The sequence below is a fragment of the Limanda limanda genome, chromosome 10 (genome assembly GCF_963576545.1).
Source record: "Limanda limanda chromosome 10, fLimLim1.1, whole genome shotgun sequence".
Lineage (NCBI taxonomy): Eukaryota > Metazoa > Chordata > Actinopteri > Pleuronectiformes > Pleuronectidae > Limanda > Limanda limanda.
In genome coordinates, this window is record NC_083645.1 from 9,115,977 (window position 1) to 9,138,466 (window position 22,490).

Here is a 22,490-nt window from a genome sequence, read left to right on the forward strand (position 1 = left end):
CTGCCCTCTGCTGTTTGTTATTAAATGTTCTTTTAAAGGTCTATTTGTATTTTCTAAACTTTATATCTATGGCACCTTTCAAAACACAATTACAAGGTACCTAACAAGTTAAAAATGAAGGCAACCATTAGGTAATAGTTAGAGTTATTGTGATGGCTTTCACCTGCACCAGTGGAAGAAGTTAAGATAAAGCGTCAAGTTCTAGAACAAAAACCTAAAACTCTCAAACTTTGTCACGGCTGATAATATACAAAATACAAAAAATATATAAATGCCAAATTATATTAACTTTCAAATTTTGTTAAACACATTTAATCTCTGTGTAAAAGAAGTAACTTTTACGTAAAGTTAAAATAAAGGTAATGGAATATAAAATTAAGCCCTCAAAAAGTCAATTAATTTGCCTGAAAAAAGTAAATAATAATAACTAGGACTGCAAAGCAGCACTGAACGGGCCCGAGCAAAATGTATTTAGAAGCGTTGCATGCGTTTTGCGCACTGCTGCAAGGAGAAACACTTCACTTGCTGCGTCCGTCACGTGATGTTGATTCTTGCCTGCTAATTGCTCATTGCGGTCAATGCTATCAATTGCATATCAGCATGTGAACATTTTATGTAAATGGAATGATAGTTGTAAAACAAAGCTTATTTCCTGTTGCCAGTATGTAGCGCCATCAGTATTATTACATACAGACTAATAGATCTCTTCAAGTAGGGGCTGTGTTGTAGCGTGATCAATGTTGTGTCAATTGGACAATGTTACAACAACTTAATTTTCACAATGATCAGTAGGTGGCGCTATGGCCCTGAGGAAATATTGACACATGGAGCTGTTCAGGCTTGGACTCTGATCATGTGACAGAAGTTTGGTGGTGATAGGACAATGCACAGTGGAGTTATGACAACATCGTCTCCTTCGCCGCGACGGTTTCTCTCAGAAATGTCCCAATTCTGAGAGAGAGAAAGAGAGAGAGAGACGTCCCCTTTGCAAGACATAAAAATTCCTTTGATCCATGACCACTGTACTGCAGGAGTGGAGTTGTTTGTTGACAGTTCAGCATCAAAGGATTCATGGTCCATGTATGTCCGAGATACAGAACATCATGTTTTGATGGCGTCAAACTTTGACGTCACGCCACGGGCTACGGTTTTTGTGAAGATCGGTCAAAGGGAAACCTAGGGGCTGTACATTTTCACCACTTTCTAATATTCTGCAAATTTTGGTAAGAATTTGAGCATGTTAAAGCACTAAAAAGCCAATTGATTTGCCTAAAAAAAATAATTAATAATAATAATCCTTACAATTTCAATAGGGCCTCACCCTGTCTCACTCTGTTCGGTGCTCTAGCCCTAATTATGGAAAATAAGGTAATGTAGTACAACTAGTACAAGTAAACTGCAAGTTCTTCAAAATTGTGCTTTGATGTAAAGTCAGAAGTTAAATGTGCTATCAACCACTATTAACCTTTTAATTCAACTAACTGATGTGTATTTAAAGTATTTTATACTTTTATTTTGATAGATGGAGCTGGTGACCGGCGGAAGTCATCCATGTGCCAAAATGGCGGAGTTAGCTGTAAGTCAGTAAACAAGAAAACCTCCGAACGTGATACTAGACAATATTCTCCTCATTTCGTTTCTCACTATCGTTCGTGAATCGTGTCTGTTCATCTGAACTCATGGCGAGTACGCTGGTAAGCTCGAAACCTCCGCTTTTATTCTGACATCGAACCTGCTAACTCAGTGTGATGCTAGCTGGCTCGTTTCTCCAATGTGCTCCTGCTTCACAAGGACCGATGAGTGGACTCGGGTTCAACATTCACATGTGAGTTAATGTGTCCCTGTAGGACTTCCGGACCCATGTGGACCAGTCCTGCAGATACTCCGAGGAGTTTGTCAACATTTACTACGACTGCATGGACAAGAAAAGGAGGGTGGGTACTGATCACCTTCTGTTCTGTCCATCCGGAATCAATTCTGTGGTTATTAAAGATGATACATGGTCAATATCATCAGCCAGTTGTAGGTAATCGGATGTGACAGTATTCTGCGTATTAGAAATCGATTACCGATATGATGAGGTCATTATCAGTATTGGTATTGCATAGTTTGGATTTTGATTTGGCAAAAGAAACCACTCTTTCATATTCTATATCTATGTTTTTTGATTGTTTTAATGAATACAATAAATGTCAATGACATGGACTTAGCTTATACTTTGAAAACATAATCAGTCTAACAGGTGTTGGAGGAAGTTATGTTTTCATATATATAGTATACACACACTGCTCCAAAAAATGAAGGGAACAAATCGCACATCAGATTTTTATGAAATAATTATTCAAGTTGAAAATCTTAACTGACGTACCTTGTTTGAATAGTTGAGTTTAAAATTACATAGCAATGGTCCATGGAAACCAAAATCATCAATGGATTCAAAACCACACTGAAAATCACAGGCTGATGGAACTATAATGTATGCTGCGTGCCTGTTTGCACTCCTGACGACATCTGGGCATGCTCCTGAGGAGTCTGAGGATCGTGTCCGGGGGGAACTTAGACGAGGGGGAATGTGAGGGCAAATCAATGACATCAATGCCTTCATCATCCAGGAACTGGCCACATGTCACATTATCCTGCACCCGGAGGATCCTCCTGTAGCTCTTTGGCCCAAGACAAATTTCCCTATGGGACAATGAAGTATATTTGATCTGAACCCAGGGCCCACTCTAAGATAAGGTCTGACAATCGCTCTGAGGGTTTCATCCTGTCTCCAGACTCTCTCACTCCTGTGACGTGTGTAAACCTTTATATATACAGTCTATGGTGTAAACCTGCTGTCAAGTGTGAAGACACTTTCATTTGCACCAAGATTAACGGACTGATGTTATACTGTGACGATTAAGTTTTCCCTTCATTTTTTAAGCAGTGTATATAGATTTGCAGCAGTCTGAATCAGCTCCACGTTGCAGAGACTGAATCTGGAGCAATGTTTACGCCCAATATATATATATTGGGCGTAAACATTTCCATTTTATATTTCCTTGTTTATATACAATGTTTTCTTATTTATTACTTCTACCTGATGTATATTATCTTATCTTTTTTGTTAAGGCTGAACTCATTAGTCTGCTTGAAATATCTCTGTAGTCTTTGTAAATTAAACAAGATCTTTGTAATGGATTGATTTATTCAAACCGTAGGTTAGGAGGACGAAAGAGCTTTTAACTTCAACGTAGAACGGAGCAGCACCATAGGCTGCATGTTTGTTACATTTCTGCAGTAATCCATTTTTAGGGATCCTTATCCAAAGTGTAAATTTTTTATACGTCAAAAATGATCTTATCTGATACTGTATGTTTGTTTTAATGTAAATGCTAATACTGACTCTGATATGAGAAGTAATCCAGTGTTGGTCAGCCTGTAGAGCAGATGCTCTGCTTGGCTCTTGGTTGAGGTCATATGTGATTGTTGTTCTTGTTCTTGTTCTTAACTGTAAATATTAATATGCTCCTGTCTTTCAGAACTTGACCCGACTCTACCTCGACAAGGCGACGCTGGTGTGGAACGGCAACGCGGTGTCAGGACACGCTGCTCTGGGCGACTTCTTTGAGTCGCTGCCATCAAGCGAGTTCCAAGTGCACACGCTGGACTGCCAGCCAGTTCACGGTTAGTGGGACAAACAAATATTCAATCAAAGTAAAGTGTGAACACACATCTTCCTCCATAAATTGAACATGTGATGATCCTCCACTGATGTTAATCCAACATGGATCTATTCTGTCTTTATTCACAGAACAAGCGACTCAAGGCCAGACGACGCTGCTCGTGGTCACTGGTGGGACCGTCAAGTTTGACGGCAACAAACAGCGTTTCTTCAACCAGAACTTTCTGCTGACCGCTCAGCCTTCGACCAACAATGACACGCCTGTTTGGAAAATCGCGAGTGACTGTTTCCGATTCCAGGACTGGAACAACTGAGGGCTTCTCCTTGTCTACGCCTAACGTATAAGCTGTCAACAGGCAGAACCCTGAAAATTGATATGCTGTTTTTGTTATCTTTTGTTATAAAATAAAAAATAGGCCATGCCACACAGATTACGAAAAGGATGTTTTATTTTTCCAAATGTTGAAGGCATGTGATCAAAATGAAGTAATAAATACATATAGGATCACTGTACAACCATCTTTTACGTGACTGTCAATGTCCGCGTCCACAAGTGTTTAATGACAATTCATCAGCACAGTACTTTGAAAAATACATAAAAAACACAAATAATTAAATCAGACGTTTAGATACCAAATTGTGCAAACCTGTCAACTGAGGTAAAGTACAGACAGTATTACAGTGCCAGTTCCGACTACAGCTAATGCTAGAATAGCTACGAGCTAAAGCATTTTAGTAGTTAAGCATGCTTGCACTTAAATAAATAAGCCTTCTACGACTGTTAGGACAGAAGCTCTTTCTATACAAGCGACCCACTATTTCCCAATCTTACATATTGAAACAATAGTTTACTTTATCTTCCTGAGTCATGTATGTTTACACATTTTGGTCTTAACGTTAGGGATAAATCCAAACAAGTGAATAAATTAAACAATTGGAAAGAAATAAGCAGACACGATTGTTACCCATGTCAGTGTTTCTCTTGGTGGGGAAATATTTTTCCTTAAGCCCCAAGTAAACATTAACCTGGCCGTTTAGCCATTTTTGTAACAAGCACACAAACTATTAGTTTTATATATATATATGCCACTTACTTCTGCTTGACCACACAAGTACTGCAGACTGAAGGCACAGTAACAAAAGGACTTCAACATTACCAGACCTTAATAATAGCTGATGATTACTGTTCATAGTTTTCAATGGAAGTAACAACAAAGCGTCAGAAGTACATAGAGAACAGTGGTACTTTTTAAAACAGCAACAACATTGTGTGCCGAATAATTTACGTGGATGGCAGCTGTGAGTTCTCATGGTTTCAAACCTTTCTGCGGAATAAGCCACTCTAGTGCATCTCTCATAATCTTCCAACACACGAGAATAAAAAAAAAAGCAGCACATACGGATTCGACAGCTATGACTATTTACAGCATTTAGCTTTTTTTGTCCGAGACACTTTTCATTTGGATGTCTGTGGTATACACATGGCATGAAAAACTAAACACCGGTGCCAGAAACAGTTTTTATAGATCGGAACAGTGGTTGTGAGGATGAGTGAGACTCTTGGGTAAAAAGTTAGTTGCGTCCGTACATTCTCTCTATTTGGGGGAGATAGTGGTTCTTAATCTCTTTCCTCCTCAGCTTGAACGCGTCTGTGACAAGACCAGTCTCTGGGGTCCAGGGCTCGGGACTCAGGTGCACCTTCACTGGAATCTCAAATCGCTGGAGTTTAACTGGAGGAAAAGGTAAAAGGAACAGATCAGTGACTCTCACTCATCTTCTTACATAAACATAAACTAAAGCCGAGATCACACTACACAACTTTCAAAGTAGTCGGACTTCTGTCTTTAGATCAAAAATCTTCACGACTGACTGTCATCTGGGGGTCAGGCACTACACAATTTTTCATATTAAGAGAACCCCCCCCCTCGGTTTACTATACCTGGTCACCAAACTACATTAAATCCTGAAAACAGGCAAGAATGTGAATCTGGTGATCCTCCTGCTGTTCTGTTTTATCCTGCTACAGAATGACACATCAAGCTGGAGGAGACGAAATGCCTCAGTTGACATCATTAGTAAACCAAACTAAACCTGATAGAAAACAAACCCAACCCAAGCCTGATGCACTAAATGTAGTTTGCGTTACCCTGTACCTCAGGCACATGGTTTTTGCTTGATTAGACATCTGCAGTGTAATAAATTAGAGGGCACGTCCCCACTTCATGCGCTGTAATTGGCTTGAATTGATCAGGGGTTACCCAAACTAACTCAATTTTCAGCAGGCTGGACAGCTCTAATCTCTCTCTAATCTAATCACGTTTTTGAAGAGTTCACACATTGATTAACAGTCGCCAATCAATCGGTAATCAGGGGCTTTTGTCTGTGTCTGGCAAGTCCAGTTCATGTAACGTGAACTTGGCTTAGAAAATGTCAGATGTAAAACTTATGGACAAAACTAAACCTAATAAAAAGACTGTCAGCTCTTACTGTTGGCAGCAACGGCCTTGATCTCCTTCAGAACTTCCCTCTCCATTTCGGGGTGAGTGCAGATCTCCTCCCATGATCCCTCGATGTTTCTCTGTTTGGCCAGCTCCGTCAGCTTTTTCTGGTTGGGAACCACAAAGCTGATCACGTAGTTCTGCTCACTGCGAAGAGTAGTAGTAGAAACAAGGTTAATAAAAGTCATGCTCAGTACTGAAAGTGTGCAGTTTGAACATTAAAAATAATTCAGATATTTAGTCAGAGTGAAATTGAAAACTTTGGGATGTGCTGAAAAACAACGGACGCAGGCACAGAAATAAAAGCACTGATTAACTATGATGGTTATTAACATTATTATTGATCAATGATAAGACAGACCTCCCAAACCATCCACTCTCTCAACTCACATACAGAATAGACTTTTATGTGATTTTGGAAAAAATATACTATCAGTGATTGGACAGTACATATCTTCCAATAGAATTTAAACTGATGACAATCGGCCTAATATCAAGATATGTATGCGTACACATGTAGGACATGTTGCTTGAATAAAAACCCTATCTGTGTCACTCAGAAACAGGAAAAATTAATATTATTTAACTCAATTATAAATTTAGAACCATATCTGCTGAGCTGGCCATTTAGGACAGGGCTTATAACTCACTAACCCTAAGCTTAATAACAAGGTTAGACATACAGAATGAAGAACATACTCATGATGTTAAAAAGGTAAGAGAAATCAGACACTTTAACTACCTTCACAAAAGCTGAAGTAGGAGTTCAAAAGAAAGTGTTGAAAGAAGCTGAAGTGTTCATTTAACTGTATGATTTGAGTTGGTTGGAAGTTAAAGCACTGAGAGGAGTTGAATTGTCAGTCAAAGCATAGGCGATGTATTCAGTGGAAGTGGACGTCCTGTAAGAAATCCTTGAACTGAGAGGTGTCAGTTTAAGTGTTGGCTTGAGTGTGAGCACACGCATATTCATCATCACCACTAGAGAGGAAACGGTGTGAAAATCTTACATCACGATTATAGAGACTAAAACTATCATAGTGTTATTCAAATGTGCTGAAAATTTTCCAAAAGAACTGATAAAACAAACTGATGTAATTTCAACAAAAGTAATTGGTTAGCACCAACAACGTATCAAATGTTCAATATTAACATTAAAGAAAGGAGGCTGTAGCTTGCTAAAGGAGATTTTGTTTTTCAGTAAAATCTTCAAGTAATGCAGATTTAAAAAAATAAATAAAATGTGCCTATAAAAATAACACAACCATTATGAACAAAGAATGTGTTGAGCATGAGCAGCTTGAACGGTTACTGTACCAACCAAATCACCACGGTAATCATAGTAATTTTAGATAGAAACGTCAGGAAACGGTATTGTGTGAAAACACTAACAATTTCATCCCTTAATAATCACATGCAAACCCACTTTAAATATACCCACTAATATTATCCAAAGTCTTTTTCGGAAAATGTTTTCAAATGCGTTATATTCGCAGAAACTCAATATTCTAAAGCAGGGGTATTCAACTAAAATGTAAAGAGCTTCAGCTAGAGAAAATGTCTTGAAGCAATGGTCCGGAAGATCATAATGTCTAACTATTTAGTGTGATATATATTTAAGTTGCTTAGTAGTTGTATTAACATCTGCATGTACTAAATACCTGACTGTCAAATCAAATGAATTCAGTGCGATTAAAGAAAAAATTGAATATTTATTATCATGTAACATAGAACTGAACATATATGTATGATGGCAGATATGTATAATGTTCTCTCCCTTTCTCCGTCTCACTCCTCTGTTTCTCAACTTTCTCCGTCTTACTCCCGTGTCTCCACTTTCTCTGTCTCCCTCCTCCGTTTCTCTCCCTCTCTCCATCTCACTCCTGTTTCTCCAATTTCTCCGTCTCACTCATCTGTTTCTCAACTTTCTCCGGCTCAGTCGTCTGTATCTCTCCCTTTGTTTTCTCTACCTGTATCCCTATCTTTCTTTTTCTTTCTTCAGTCTTTTCATATGTAACTTGCCTCTAACTCTCCCAATTGTCTGCACTGTAGAGTCGCAATGTTTACCGGCTGGAATGCACAGACTTGATTGGCTGAGTAGTCTCACGTGGGAAGGCTTAACTCGCTTGCAATTGGTCTGTGCCTTTCCTCATCCGCTAAACCCTGTAAGGTTTTAAATCATAACCCTCTGTTTTGGCTGTAGGTCCCGGTCCGTATGGGGCGGCTTCTGGGTCCGGACTCGGACCACGGTCCGTCTGTTAGTGACCCCTGTTCTAAAGGATTATCCCAGATTATCCTCATTGAAAGTCTGATTCAATGAGGATATTGCACCATTTATATCTACCCAGAATCTCTGAAGTTAGGGAGAAAGTGCTCAACTAGGAGCAAAAGTAGCTTTAGTCTATAAACGTGACCAGCGAGGTTGACAAGACATCTGAAAAGATATACTGTGGCGTGCACTCATGGGTGTGTCCTCTCACCCAGTGGTCGATGGGAAATGTAAAGTCTGTAGCTATATATACTTCCCGTATGGGGAACATGTGCCTGTTCTTCCTGGCTACTGAATAAACAACAGTAAGCAGTACCTGCGTCTCTGCCTTTCCTTGTCCTGCCACATTGGTGACCCCGTTTTTTGAACATGTTCGAGGTGAAGGAGGATAGTGTCCCTTCCTCATCGGGGGAAGACGTTTTTTCTTCCCCGGCTCCCGTGGACCGTGTCTCCACGACGACCATGGCGCAGCAGCTTCCAGGATCGAACAGCTCCGCGGAGCACGTTAAGCTCCCGGAGTTTTGGCAGAACGACCCCGCGCCGTGGTTTCAGCACATCGAGGCTCTCTTCCATCTGCGAGGAGTAACGGCAGACGACTCCAGGTATTTTTGGTGGTCGCGGCTTTGGACCAGCAATCCACCCGGCGCGTGATGCAGCTCCTGCGAGCCCCGCCGCTGCGGGGAAAGTACACCGCCATCAAGCAGCTTCTCCTCCGGCGCTACAGCTTGTCAGCCGCGGAGAGAGCGGACAAGCTACTGTCGCTTCCCGGTTTGGGTGATGGTTCGGCAGTGGACCGGATGGATGAGATGCTGTCGTTGCTGGGCTCCGAGGATGAGGGTTTCCTGTTTCCGCACATCTTTCTGCGCCAGCTCCCGCTGCAGGTGCGCGCAGCCCTCGCCAACTCTTCCTGTTTGGCGGCCGGCGACTTCCGTGGATTAGCTGAGGAGGCGGACCGGATCCTGCTGACTTCGAGGAACGTCTCTGTGCAGAGTGTGGCCGTGGAGTCCTCGCAGTCGACGTTGGAGAACGAGGTTCCGGCAGTGACGGCTGCAGTTTCCACCCGCAGACAGCGCGGCCAGCTGTGTTTCTTCTATCAGCGCTTCGGCAGCAAGGCGCGCCGCTGCGTTCCTCCGTGCGCGTTCCAGGCACCGGGAAACGGAAGAGCCGGCGCTCGGTAGCAGCCGTGGGCGCTGGTGATCAAGAGGAGCTGCTGTTCGTTCATGACTCCATATCAGGTAATCAGTTCCTGGTGGACTCCGGCTCGCAGAAGAGCCTTCTCCCTCCTGCAGCTACGGACCTCTCGGCCCGTGGCAGTGGTCCGCGTCTGACAGCGGCTAACGGCTCGGCTATAGAGACGTTTGGTACCAAGTCTGTGACTGTGTGTTTCAATGGACGCAAATTTCTGTGTGATTTTGTTGTAGCCTCCATTACGGTTCCTATTATCGGAGCAGATTTTCTGTGCACTAATGGGTTGTTAGTGGATGTAACTAATCGCAGGCTCATTGATGCTGTGTCTTTTGCGTCTTTTCCGTGTCAGTCAGGGGGACCCGGGCCGTTAACACAGGCTAATTTTGCGGCGTCAAAGGATGTCTTCCAGCGCTTACTGGCGGAATTTCCTTTGCTGACAACGCCCGCATTTTCTGCCGCGGTTACTAAACACGGCGTGGAACATTTCATTCCCACTGCGGGTACGCCTGTTTTCGCACGTTCGCGTCGCCTCGACACCGTGAAGTTAGCCACCGCGAAGGAGGAGTTTGCTACCATGGAGCGTTTGGGGATTGTTAGGCGGTCCAACAGCCCGTGGGCTTCACCGCTCCACATGGTGCCCAAGGCGGACGGTTCTTGGCGGCCGTGCGGCGACTTCCGCCGTTTAAATAACATTACGGCCCATGACCGTTACCCAATTCCGCATGTTCAGGATTTTTCGATTCGTCTGGCGGGCATGACAATTTTTTCTAAAATCGATTTGGTGCGAGGTTATCATCAGGTGCCTGTGCGGGCAGAGGACGTGCCCAAGACTGCTGTCATTACGCCGTTTGGGCTTTTCGAGTTCCTGCGGATGCCGTTCGGCCTTAAAGGCGCAGCGCAGACGTTTCAGCGATTGATGGACTCGGTGCTACGTGACCTTGCGTTTGTTTTCGTCTATTTGGACGACATCTTGGTGGCCAGCCCGTCGGCTGATGAACATTTGTCGCACCTTAGGCAGGTTTTCCAGCGCCTTGATGGGCATGGTCTCATTGTCAACACAGCCAAGTGCCAGTTTGGGCTGTCTGTCATAGACTTTTTGGGCCATCGCATTTCGTCGCAGGGTGCGGTTCCTTTGCCCTCGAGGTGCATGCAGTTGCGGATTTTCCCCGTCCGGTCTCGGTCAGGTCGCTACAGGAGTTTTTGGGCATGGTAAACTTTTACAATCGTTTCTTGCCTCGTGCGGCCCAACTCCTGCAACCATTGTATGGTGCTTTGAAGCTTAAGAAAGCCAAGGACCAGGTTGATTGGTCCCCTGTGAGGATCCAGGCTTTTGAGGGGGCTAAGGCTGCCCTGGCTAATGCGGCGCTTCTGGCGCACCCCGCGTCTCGGGCGCCCATCGCCCTCACGACCGATGCTTCAGATGTGGCTGTTGGTGCAGTTGTTGAACAGCGGGTTGCGGGTGCGTGGCAGCCCCTTGCATTTTTTAGCCGCAGTTTGCGAGACAGTGAGCGAAAATACAGTGTGTTTGACCTAGCGTTGTACCTGGCTACGTGTCATTTCCGTTTCCTGCTGGAAGGCCGCCCTTTCACAGCCTATGTTGACCACAAACCATTGACGTTTGCTATGGCAAAGGTGACAGAGCCATGGTCTGCTCGCCAGCAGCGCCATCTAGCAGCGATCTCCGAATTCACAACGGACATCCAACATGTGGCGGGTAAAGCGAACCCGGTTGCAGACTGCCTGTCGCGGGTGTTGGTGTGCCCTGTGCATCTTGGGGTTGATTTTTCCGCACTGGCTGCCGATCAACCTGGGGACCCGGGTATCGTTGCACTGAGAGCTGCGAGTACCGGTCTGGAGCTTGAGGAGGCAGTTGTGCAAAATGGTGGGCCTGCCCTCCTTTGCGACGTCTCCACGGGCCGCCCCCGCCCGGTGGTGCCGGTTGCTTGGCGCCGTCGGGTCTTTGATATGGTGCACTCTCTTTCTCATCCGGGTGTCCGGGCGTCGGTGAAGTTGGTGTCTTCGAAGTTTGTGTGGCCTGGCCTTCGCAAAGAGGTCAAGGAGTGGGCGGCCACATGTGTGGCGTGTCAGCGAGCTAAAGTTCACCAGCACACTAGGGCGCCCCTCGAGCCATTTTTGATTCCAGCCAGGCGTTTTGATCATGTGCATATCGACCTTGTGGGGCCTCTTCCCCCTTCCCAGGGTTTTACACATCTCCTTACCATGGTAGATCGAACCACTAGGTGGCCAGAGGCGGTTCCTCTGTCTTCCACGACATCTGCGGACGTGGCACGCGCTTTTCTTTCAGCTTGGGTCTCACGTTTTGGTGCACCGTCTGATATCACCTCTGACAGAGGCCCGCAGTACATTTCGGAGCTCTGGTCGGCGCTAGCAAAGTCTTTGGGCACACAGGTTCACCGTACCACTGCCTACCACCCCCAGGCTAACGGTTTGTGTGAACGTTTTCACCGGTCGCTTAAGGCGTCATTGCGGGCTGCGCTCTCAGATGCAAACTGGTTGGATCGGTTGCCGTGGGTGATGCTCGGGTTGCGCTCGGCTCCTAAGGCTGACCTGGATGCCTCGCCTGCAGAGTTGGTGCTCGGTCAGCCGCTCCGCATCCCAGGGGAGTTTCTGCCTCACAGCTCGGCCCCCTTTCCGCGTCCTGCGTCACAGTCCGCTTGTGCACCGGTGCCCGTGCATCATTTTACTCCTCTGTCTTTTTCGTGCCAACGGATCTCGCGACCGCTCGGTTTGTTTTCGTGCCTCACGATGCTCACCGGTTTCCCCTCCAGCCCCCGTATGACGGCCCGTTTAGGGTGTTAGAGGCGGGTTCTAAAAGTTTCATTCTGGACATGGGCGGGCGCAGGGAGCGTGTTTCGTTAGACAGACTTAAGCCAGCTCATCTGTTGGCCGGCGAAGAGGTGCTACCGGCCCGGGTTCCCCGTCGTGGTCGCCCCCCTTCTAAGACCCCTGTGTTGTTTTCTCCAGTTGTGCCTCCTGATCCTGTGTCTGTTGTAAATGATGTCCCTTCTGCTTGTTTCACCCCTGCGTTTGCGGACGGGGATCGGCGTAGCCGTTATGGTCGCCTCGTTAAACCCCCTGAGAGGTACTGACTTTTGTCCCATTTTGTATTTTTCCCTCTGGGTGTTCGGGGGGGGGGCTGTGTGGCGTGCACTCATGGGTGTGTCCTCTCACCCAGTGGTCGATGGGAAATGTAAAGTCTGTAGCTATATATACTTCCCGTATGGGGAACATGTGCCTGTTCTTCCTGGCTACTGAATAAACAACAGTAAGCAGTACCTGCGTCTCTGCCTTTCCTTGTCCTGCCACAATACAACGTTTGTTTTTGGAATAATGAAAATCTGTACAATAGATTAAACACTGGCATCAACAGAGCATATGTACATGTCAAATAGGAGGCTTTATATCAGTTCAGTTGATACATGAACACTCAATTCTTCTACCTGAGCTTTCTTTATATCCTCTGTAGAAGGTGTATGAAGATTTTGCAGGGTGTTTTGCAAAGTGAGAAAAGCGAAAGATGGTTTGACCTCATAACCAACACTGATCATGTTCTGCTGGTTTAGCGTTTGGAAAAATCAGAGAGAAAACACCCAACATATCATGCAATTATCTGATCATCAGAGTTATTCACATCCAAATGATACACAAAAAAAACAAGACAAGTAAATATCAGGAAAATAAAAAGACAGACGTCTCTGCATTTATCAGTAGGATAAGGATGGAACAACTTTCTTACCTGTTAGCGTAAGCACAGATGTTGTCGATGAGGAGGCCGTTCTTCAGCGCAGACTCGACTTTACCCAGAGACACGTACTCCCCGGCCTGCAGTTTGACCAAGTCTTTCTTGCGGTCTAAGTGAGAATATAAGAAAGAGCTCAGCAGTGCTCTGGTATCAATTGCAAACAGCGAGTCATGAGTTACCACCACATTGACTGGATATTAGAGCTATGACATTAAGTATGAAAGGAGCGTCTTTCACAGACTCAATCAGATGACAGCAAATGCGTCTAAGTTAAGTGATTTTGTAATACAGGGAATAAGCAGAACAAGAAAGGAATCACCGGAATAAGTAAGTTATGAAGTATTTGAAGGAATGTACCGTCCCCTCCAGGACTATAAGAACGATACGGTCAATTCCCATGAGATAAAACGATAAATATGAGACAAGAATCTAGCTTTCATTTTCTGGTTCATTTACATCTAGATGTGGTAAATGAGTAAGGACACTGAACCTCTTTGTCTGAACCTAAATGAATTGGTCTTGCCGGGGGACTGTAAACAGATTAAGGGTAGAACATACTGCAAGTACAGTAGTGGTGGTCCATGAGCAGCTTGGAGGGGAATCAGATCTATGTCACTCACAGACAGTGAGTGACATAGACAGTGACAGTGACAGGAAAAGCTCTACAAATACTGGGATAAACAGATCTCCCAAATGTTTAAAAGCATTTATATTCTCGTTTCTAAAAATATCTGAAACTATCTCTCTGCTTACAAACAGTCTCTTCTCACTGTGATATTATTATCATTATTAGTGAATTTCCCTTGCGTGGGATCAATAAAGTTTATCTTATCTTATTACCAGGCATGATTATGTTGCAGATGTTCAGAAATCGGTAAATATTACAGAGGTCCTTCATCCTGATCACATCTGTTGGTGTATGGCAAGCTATTTTACCATTTAATCAATATAATTATTATCTACGGGTTAGAAATTCCAAGCCAACAATTCCACAATGTCATTTTGACTTGTAGCAATTCTGATAAAGAGCTCTACAGCTCATTTTGCTCTAGTCCCGGTGTTAATTCTTGACATCAGTTGATTTCATACCAGTAGAAAGGGTGGACACCTGTGACCGTATTACAACTTTGACCATGGAGTTCTACAGCTATCTGCAATTAGGTTTTAACAATGCAATATTAACAGTTATATGCAAATTAGGAAACATATCTGAAAAGAATATTCAAACTAGGACCACATATCTGAAAGGAATATGCAAATTAGAAAAACATATTCAAAATGGTTTGTTGTTTGTCAGACCTTTCTGAGATGGGAAAAATGTCATCACTACAGGTCACCATGTTTTTTCAACATGTGGAAATCAAACTGTGTATTTCAAATTCGTATTTTTAATAGTTATAAAGGAATTACTGTAAGCAATAATTAAAATATATCTTTCAATCGAAATGATTGTTTTAATAAGATCTGGCTAAACGGCTACGAGTCAGCCTCACCGTCGTTAGGCTACATCCATTTCGCCCTCAGTCTATATTATGTACACTGACGTATGTTGTAGCCTGCGGGAAGAAACTATATTACTGTGCCCTGCAAGGTTCAGAGCGCTTCACTGATTTTATTTCTTGTGTGACAATTACTTCTGAGACACTAAATGTGTTTGTGAGTATTTCATGCAATACATTGTCAAATCATTCAATTATCTGCATGTTTTTTTCTGATGACCATCTTAAATTGGATGTGAAGAATGAGGCTATTGTGAAGCATGAACAGAGAGTTCCACTTCTATGCAAACTGAAACGTTTTTTCTATCAGGCCTGTCATCCTGTCATTTTAAGCAGTCTTTTTTATTATCCGCTGGTTTCACAGCCTCTCATTGAAAGATTGAAACAGCCTAAACAAGCAATGTTAAAATTCTATTCCAAGATCAGGGTAAAACAAAGTGACGACACATTGACCAAGAATGTTCTAATTAGGGCGTTGTTATATGTGCTTGTAAAACTAAGAGTTTTCCATCCCGTCTGCACTTGAACTCTTTTTTTTACTTTTATTGTTACTTGTCAACATTGATGTCACATTTATCTATTTATAGATTTAATTTATTTTAAATGCGTGTGTTAGATTGTTGCTGATAGATTAATACATCCAGAGGAATTGAGGAAATGTTTTTTTAGTTTGAGTAACTGGTTATACTGGATATACACACCGACTATTTGTAGACAACCATCTGGGTAAACCTCTCCTACGTCTCCGGTGCAGAACCACCTCTGCCCTTTTTCATCCACGAAAAAGTCCTGATTTTTGCTTTCATTCCTGTAGTAGCCCATGGTAACGTTGGGACCACCGATCAGGATCTCCCCTCTTGGGTTGGGTTTGTCTTTGCTGGTGTAGCCACCTGAAGGGAAATAAAAAGAATAATTACCCCTGCGATTATTTGATTACTTCTCATTCTGCACTGTAGGTACGGGATGTAAACACGTTTTTCAGACGTACCTTCAGCCCAGTCCCTGAGCTTGACCTCGCAGCAAATAAGAGGAGCTCCCACACGACCAGTGCTGATGTCCGCAACTGTGTAACATAATATTTGAATGACACGTTATAAATTTGATTAATTCCAAACTTTATTCCTTCCTCTTACTCTCCATTTTAAATCCCATCTTACCCTCTGTGATGGTGCCTGCTCCACAGGTCTCAGTGAGGCCATAGCCCTGACCCACTGGACAACAGAAACACACGTTCATAAATCTCTGAGTTGCTGGGGAGAGGGGCGCTCCTCCCGACAACATCATCCTCACCCGTCCTCCCAGTAGCTTCTTGACTTTTCGGAATAACAGGCTGCAAAGACAAATCACCTCGGTTAGATTTTAAGGCATAACATAATCAGATTTCCCCCAAAAATTACACTTATAATAAAAGCACTAAGGGACAAGTAATGGTTTTCTTACGCATTGCAGATCGGTGCGTCATAGCCATTCTTGATCTGCCCCAGTTTATATTTGTAGCCCAGTGTAAACAGCGTCTTCTGAATGAAGTTCATTTCCTGCACTTTGCTCATCACATTCTTGCTGATGCGATCCATTATTTCCTTTTTTGGGAGAAAGCAAATAATGTATTTATAAATTTGACAATGAGTAGATAAAAATAATTAGATAGCACATGTAAAACTGAGCAAAAAGGAGAGGTTTGTGAGTAGTGGAAACACGGAAGAATAAAACACAGGATTCTTACGGGCACAGCTGCCATCACGGTGGGCCTGAGAACTGAGCTGTCTCCTTTACTTCCTTTCTTTATCTTAGTGGACTAAAGAGAACAGGAAAAAAACATGGTTACTTGAGACCGCAACAATGATGAGGTTGAACTGCACTGAAGTAGTGACCACACTCAGGTACCCAGGTTATAAAGAAATATAGTACAGACAGTGGCTGATACAACAGGAGTACAAGGTACAATGATCTGGTGTCGGTGCTGGGTATTACCTGGTCTGACAACGTCTGCGGGGATGAGTAGCCGATCCGACAGCCGTATGTGACGCAGGAGATTTCAGCTGTCATTTCCAGAACATGAGCCAGGGGCAAATAGGCTATGTAGGTATCATTGGGCCTGTCGGAACACAGCAAAAAATGAAAAGGTTAGAGGCCAGAGCCGATACACTGTTTCTGTTCTTTTCCCCCCATTTCACAATAAATATCTTTGACTGTAGTTCTCTCTTTTTTTTCATTTCTGGAAACTGATTTGCACAAGAACATTACACGGTTATCTACATGGGTTTTTCAAAGCAAAAGTTATTTTACTGGGAAAATATTTTTAAAAAAAAAGTTTTGTAGAAAGGTTTTTCTCCGTAAGCGCTATGAAGCCTGTAATGGAGAATGCTAAAAGAAACCCTGCTGTGCTCACCATACAGTATCCTACAAATTGATTCTTACCCCTAATGAAACTTACCCAAGTCCAGGGATGCGCTCACACTGTCCGGTCATTCCTGCAATCAGGTTTCTGTGGACTATCATGACTCCCTTGGGTCTTCCTGTGGAGCCACTGGTGTACATCACTACAGCCAGATCAGAGGGCTTGGGCTTCACAATAGCCTTCCCCTCTGCAGGACAAATAAACAGGTATTGTCTTACACTGCATGTGAGAGATATTTCAACTAAGAATTTGACAAAATAATAGCAGAGCCAAGGTGAGTCAGAGAAATGCCCACCGTTTTCAGGCAGTTTGCCGAGCTCCAGTACGGCCTCCATGCTGTGGATGGAGATTCCTGCTGCGTAGCCATCTGTGCTCACTTTCTTCTGGTCCACGAAGATCACATGCTTCAGTTTTGGGGTGTTTGGAAGCACATTCTGGACAGAAAGATAGGAATGGTATCATGGTGTGCATATTACAAACTAACCTTTGTCGTATGCACCATGCTCTGAGCATTAAAGTGGGACAATACTGTAATAGAATTGTGTCTCTTTCCTTGTTGTTACGGTGGGATTGTAGAAATTGCCACGACAACCTACACCATGAAAAACCTGGATTGAGCTGCAATGAAACAACAACCTCCCTCTGCTTGTGGTCGACAGTCTGTATGTACATCCTGTATATTTGTCTTTTTCAACCTTCTGCTGTGATCAGCGCTTTACAAAACTAGCTCCCACAAAGATTTGTTCTGCCCACAACTGATGATGCTAACCACTGGAAAGCCAGCTGTCAGTATCATCATCATTACTACCAACATACGCTTTGGGAAAGAGAAGCAGTACCAGCCATTGTATTAGACAGTTGAGTGAGACATACAGTATCTGTTTAATAATTCAATATTACCCTAAAAGGATCTTGTAAAAATTGGAAATACGCTTAATGGAAAAAAGCTGTCCCATCGCTGATATTAAGTATTTTACTACACAACATTATTTCCTTTTGTTCCTATTTTCTGAGACCAAATTCCTGATTCTGTGAAAATTCAAGAGTTTTAATCAAATCAATTCAAATATCATTTAGAGAAAACTTTCTCTGCCATGACACACCACATGTTGTTGAACCTAGATGGACTTGATGTAAATACCAGTTTACAATACCATTACAGAACACTCATTAATGTATTATGTATCCTGTCCCGCTTATATACTAACTGATACTGTGTGAATTTGTCCATAGCATCTTAGAAAATTGTAAGTTAAAGACACATACAATCCACATTTGCCTCCATTGAAAGTTTGAAATTAAATATTTTTAACCCCAAATGATAATTTTCTGATGATTCATTCAGGTTTGAACATTTTAACCCAAAACTAGTGGCTCTGGTCATGTACTGTAAGGGATTAACTCACTTTCAGTCTGGTCTCCAGCAGCTCCGAGCTAGTAACTAGATGTGTGACACCAGTCTCGTTCAGGCCAAATGCAATCGCCTCCTCTCCCAGTGTGGCGTAGAATGTCACCACTGTTGTGAATACAAAAGACTCATTGAGTAAAAACAAACAGCAGCTAATACATCATGTTTATTTTTTACTTGTACCGTGCAAACTGGAAATATCCTTACATGGGAAATTACGCCTGAAGCATGCCTGGGCAGTGATCATCCACTCTGCTCTGGTTTCACAGAAAATTGCAATGGTGCTTTTGGGCTGTTGCCCGAGAGCAGCCAATCCACAGCCAAACTGACTCACGACACTGTCCATCTCATTGTAGGACAACCATCTGTAACCCCCTAAGATCAGCTAGGAGGAGAAAAAGATTCAGTTGCAACATCAGACATTTTTATCCTTACACATATCCCTCACAAAAAAAAATGAAGTCAAGGGAATCCTTACCTTTTTAAACACTTTACCAGTGGGCTGAATCTCATTCTCCTCACTCAGAATTTCTCTGGTGCCGAGACAATCTGCTTCTCCAAACCGCTGCACAGCGTAGTCAAAGAGCTTATCCAGCGTGTCCTTGCCTGGTAAGTCCTCCTTGGCCAGGCATTCAAATTGGTCCACGCAGCGGTAAGGTCCCTCGGCGAGTCCTGACGTGGAACGGGCCTTTACTCGAGTAGACAGAGCTTTTCTTTCCCCAGCGCTGGTCATGTAGTACCAGGGCAGGAAGGATACGACGGAGTACAACCACACCACAAGGTGGATTGGAAAAAGGAGGATGGACTGGAGCACTGAGTCTACCTGGAGACCCATGCTGGATTCCCTGAGGGCCTAGGTAGGGGAGGGAGATGACACTGGTCCCGGAGGTCTTTGACGTTTGAGAGGAGAATTGTGTCAATAATAGGACGAGAAATGCCCAGAGCTGAATGTCCAACGGGATCCTACAACTGTAGTCTGGAAGTATTTGGTCCACTTTCAATCAGATGTTACACCTAGAATCTGGAAAAATGAAAACACCATCAGAAAAAGTGTATTCGTCATGGGGTAGCATTAAAAAGCATTTCACACCTCAAAAGAAAAAAGTATTCATCTTCATCCCGAATATCACTCACCAACAGCCTTCTGGAATAGGGAGTGGGTTAATGTGGAAAAAAGAAAAACATCAACCTGACAAACAGCCGAACTGAGAGCAATTTAAACCGATCCCTGAAAATCTCCTCTTACGCTCAGCAGGACATTCCAACACTGACTATGAACCAGTTCTCTCAGCACCGATCAGACATTCACCTTCCTCCTGGCTCTGCTTCAAACAGCATCTGCTGGTCTGTCTGCTTATAAAGCTACGTGTACAGTACATGAGAACCGCCTGGATGGGTGTGGTAGGATAGGATGAAGCAAGGTGGTTGAGACGTGGGCTGGGAGAACACCAGTCTGGCCACTTCCCACTTCCCACAACCCACCGTGTTGTGTGTGTGTGTTATGCTGGAGAGGATGGAGACACTGGATCAACCAATGACAGTACTCTGGAGCATCACCCCACTGGCTTATGAAAGGCCACTCTAGGTCAAACTCAGCTGGCTTGTCACCTCACCTCACAGCCAGGGGGGGGGGGGGGGGGTAGTGGAGGAAGGAAGCAGTAATAACTGAACAAACAACGTGTTGGAATCTTAACTGGCTTTAAAAATCAGAGGACACACTCTACACACGCACACAAACAGCTGAGAACACCAAATGCAGTGGGTAACTAATTATAGCCTCCAGCTGTCACGTGTTCTTCCATGTCTCAGAAGCTGGTGGAGAAAATCTTTCCGGAAAATCGTCTTCCTTGCTCGTGGCTGACGTACAGACACTACATGATCACATAAATATGAAGTGCGACGTGTATTGACGCAAGTGGCCCTCCTCCCCCCGGAGGCATCACTTCTCCGCACTGTGATGAACAAGGCAGTGAATCATGGCTCCAGCCCGCGTCACCAGTGCGCCTGTGCGTGAGGCAACGCACTACACACGCCGGGCGATGAACAAAAGGTGGCGTGATGAAAACAGGGGGAACCACGGGAGAGTTTAAAACCCAATAAACACGAAACAGACTTAAAACCAGGTGGATAAACTAACAGGTTATATATAATGCGCTGATGTGACGGTGGGGGTGCTGCCCGCATTGAGCAGCCCACGGGTGAGCTGATGAGCGTCCTCCACCGAGGAGGATGATGCTAAACCCGATTCAGCGGGCGCCAACACACATGACCCCTGAATGAAGCCAGTAGCAGACCCATGGCGGCGCTGGGTGGCCGGCGGGCGGCTGGAGGGTGATGCCCTGCTCCTGTGGAAGCCCTGCGGCGTTTCATCTTACCTTGAGCCCGGCAGCCGGCGGAGGAAACAGTCGTGTCTCGGTTCAGCCTCTCGCGAATGACCGAGAGTTACCTCTCTTCACAAAACACAAACCCGGAACTGCTACGTCATCTGATTCCATATTTCTGGACCAATCAGCGGCCGCTGCGGTCTTGGCCCAGTTCTTCTTTTTTTTTTTTCTCTGCCTCACATCCGCTTCATTCGTCAGCGCTGTCTCAGAAAAGTGTTATATTATAACTATATATTTTAATCGTTATACTACCATCCTGTAATCTCAATGCAGTAATCCTACTCATGAACACATTTAGATACACGCTTAAATATTTATATAGTAATAATGATGACATCAAAACAATGCATTCATATATATTATTATTCCCCATACTTGTTATTATCGTCTGTATTCTTCGTTGTTCTTCCCCAAATTTCGTTCGTGGGGAGTGGTGTGACCTGTCCTTTCTAAGACTTTCGTTAAACGAGGGACAGTATCACAGTGGGAGAACGTCAAACCAAAACAGCCCTATATAATGATTACTTACATTTGGTTAATGATTGCGGTGCTAATTGAAGATCCCCTCTGGAGCATTTATCTTAAAATACTTAGCTTTGGTGAATATCTGTCTGATATGGGTTTCTGCCAAAACATCTAATACAATGGGTGGTTTAATTGAACCTCAGTTGCTTGTACTTGTGCCTCATTAATTTAATCATCTAGAACCTATGAATGTGCACATATTTTTTTTCAAGATTTAAAAAATGTCTTTGAATTCACTGACAGGGCCATTCTCAGAGTTTCCACATCCCTGCATGCGTCAAAGCTCTTACAGTTTCAAATAGTGTGATGATTCATTCAATGCTTTGCAATTTCCCTCTTTAGCTTTTCTCGCTCTCTGACAAACCTATTACACCGAGTGAAGCATTACATTCTTAACCGACTCCTCTATTTGGTAGTGATCACATAATTCTGTTGGATGTGTGTTTATTAAGTGCAGTGTTATTGAGTCTAGTAGTCCTATCCTCAGCCTAGACAGGATGTTGACTAGGATCCTTCTTGCTGTCCCCACTGTGCTCACCTCAGGGGCGGCTCCTGGTACAGGCGACATAGGGGGTTGCCTAGTGTGAAAAATGCAGAGAGGGCAGCACAAGAGTTGAATTATCATGACGTTACACATGCAATGTAAAACAATATATTAACGTCACACCATCATCCTCTCCCGGGACGCACCGGAGGTAGAAGCGCCGCAAAAAGTGGTCCGCCTCATTTCCTCGCCCATGTTCGCACCGGCAGCGTAATGCCGGGAAGAACCGGGAAGCACGGAAGAGTAGAGGACTGTCTACTCGCGTCCAATCACGTCTCAGTATCTGCTGAAGCTGACAGTCAATCAGGAATCAGGCTCTATGTCCAAAAGCTGTCGCCTCGTACAATCAC

The 22,490-nt window shown here is 43.9% G+C and overlaps 2 protein-coding genes across 3 annotated transcripts; one reads left to right on the forward strand and one right to left on the reverse strand.

The window, feature by feature from the left end:
• The first annotated feature begins 1,548 nt into the window (after positions 1 to 1,548).
• Positions 1,549 to 4,107, forward strand: nxt2 (nuclear transport factor 2-like export factor 2). Its single transcript, XM_061079096.1, has 4 exons — positions 1,549 to 1,694; positions 1,848 to 1,934; positions 3,525 to 3,669; positions 3,797 to 4,107. The coding sequence occupies exons 1-4, from the start codon at positions 1,680 to 1,682 to the stop codon at positions 3,979 to 3,981; spliced, it is 432 nt and encodes a 143-aa protein (XP_060935079.1). The 5' UTR covers positions 1,549 to 1,679; the 3' UTR covers positions 3,982 to 4,107.
• On the reverse strand, positions 4,099 to 21,131 carry acsl4a (acyl-CoA synthetase long chain family member 4a). 2 transcript variants are annotated; one of them, XM_061079094.1, is made up of 15 exons: positions 21,063 to 21,131; positions 19,166 to 19,708; positions 18,895 to 19,072; positions 18,686 to 18,795; positions 17,575 to 17,713; positions 17,316 to 17,466; positions 16,853 to 16,976; positions 16,605 to 16,676; positions 16,322 to 16,461; positions 16,039 to 16,211; positions 15,870 to 15,944; positions 15,583 to 15,771; positions 13,377 to 13,491; positions 6,155 to 6,312; positions 4,099 to 5,397 (listed from the first exon to the last, which is right to left on the reverse strand). In XM_061079094.1, exons 2-15 carry the CDS (start codon positions 19,520 to 19,522, stop codon positions 5,240 to 5,242), a joined length of 2,139 nt encoding a protein of 712 aa, XP_060935077.1. In that variant the 5' UTR covers positions 19,523 to 19,708; positions 21,063 to 21,131; the 3' UTR covers positions 4,099 to 5,239. The 2 variants fall into 2 exon arrangements, with proteins under 2 accessions (XP_060935077.1, XP_060935078.1); XM_061079095.1 differs by lacking the exon at positions 21,063 to 21,131 and adding an exon at positions 19,822 to 20,217.
• Positions 21,132 to 22,490: the final 1,359 nt, after the last annotated feature.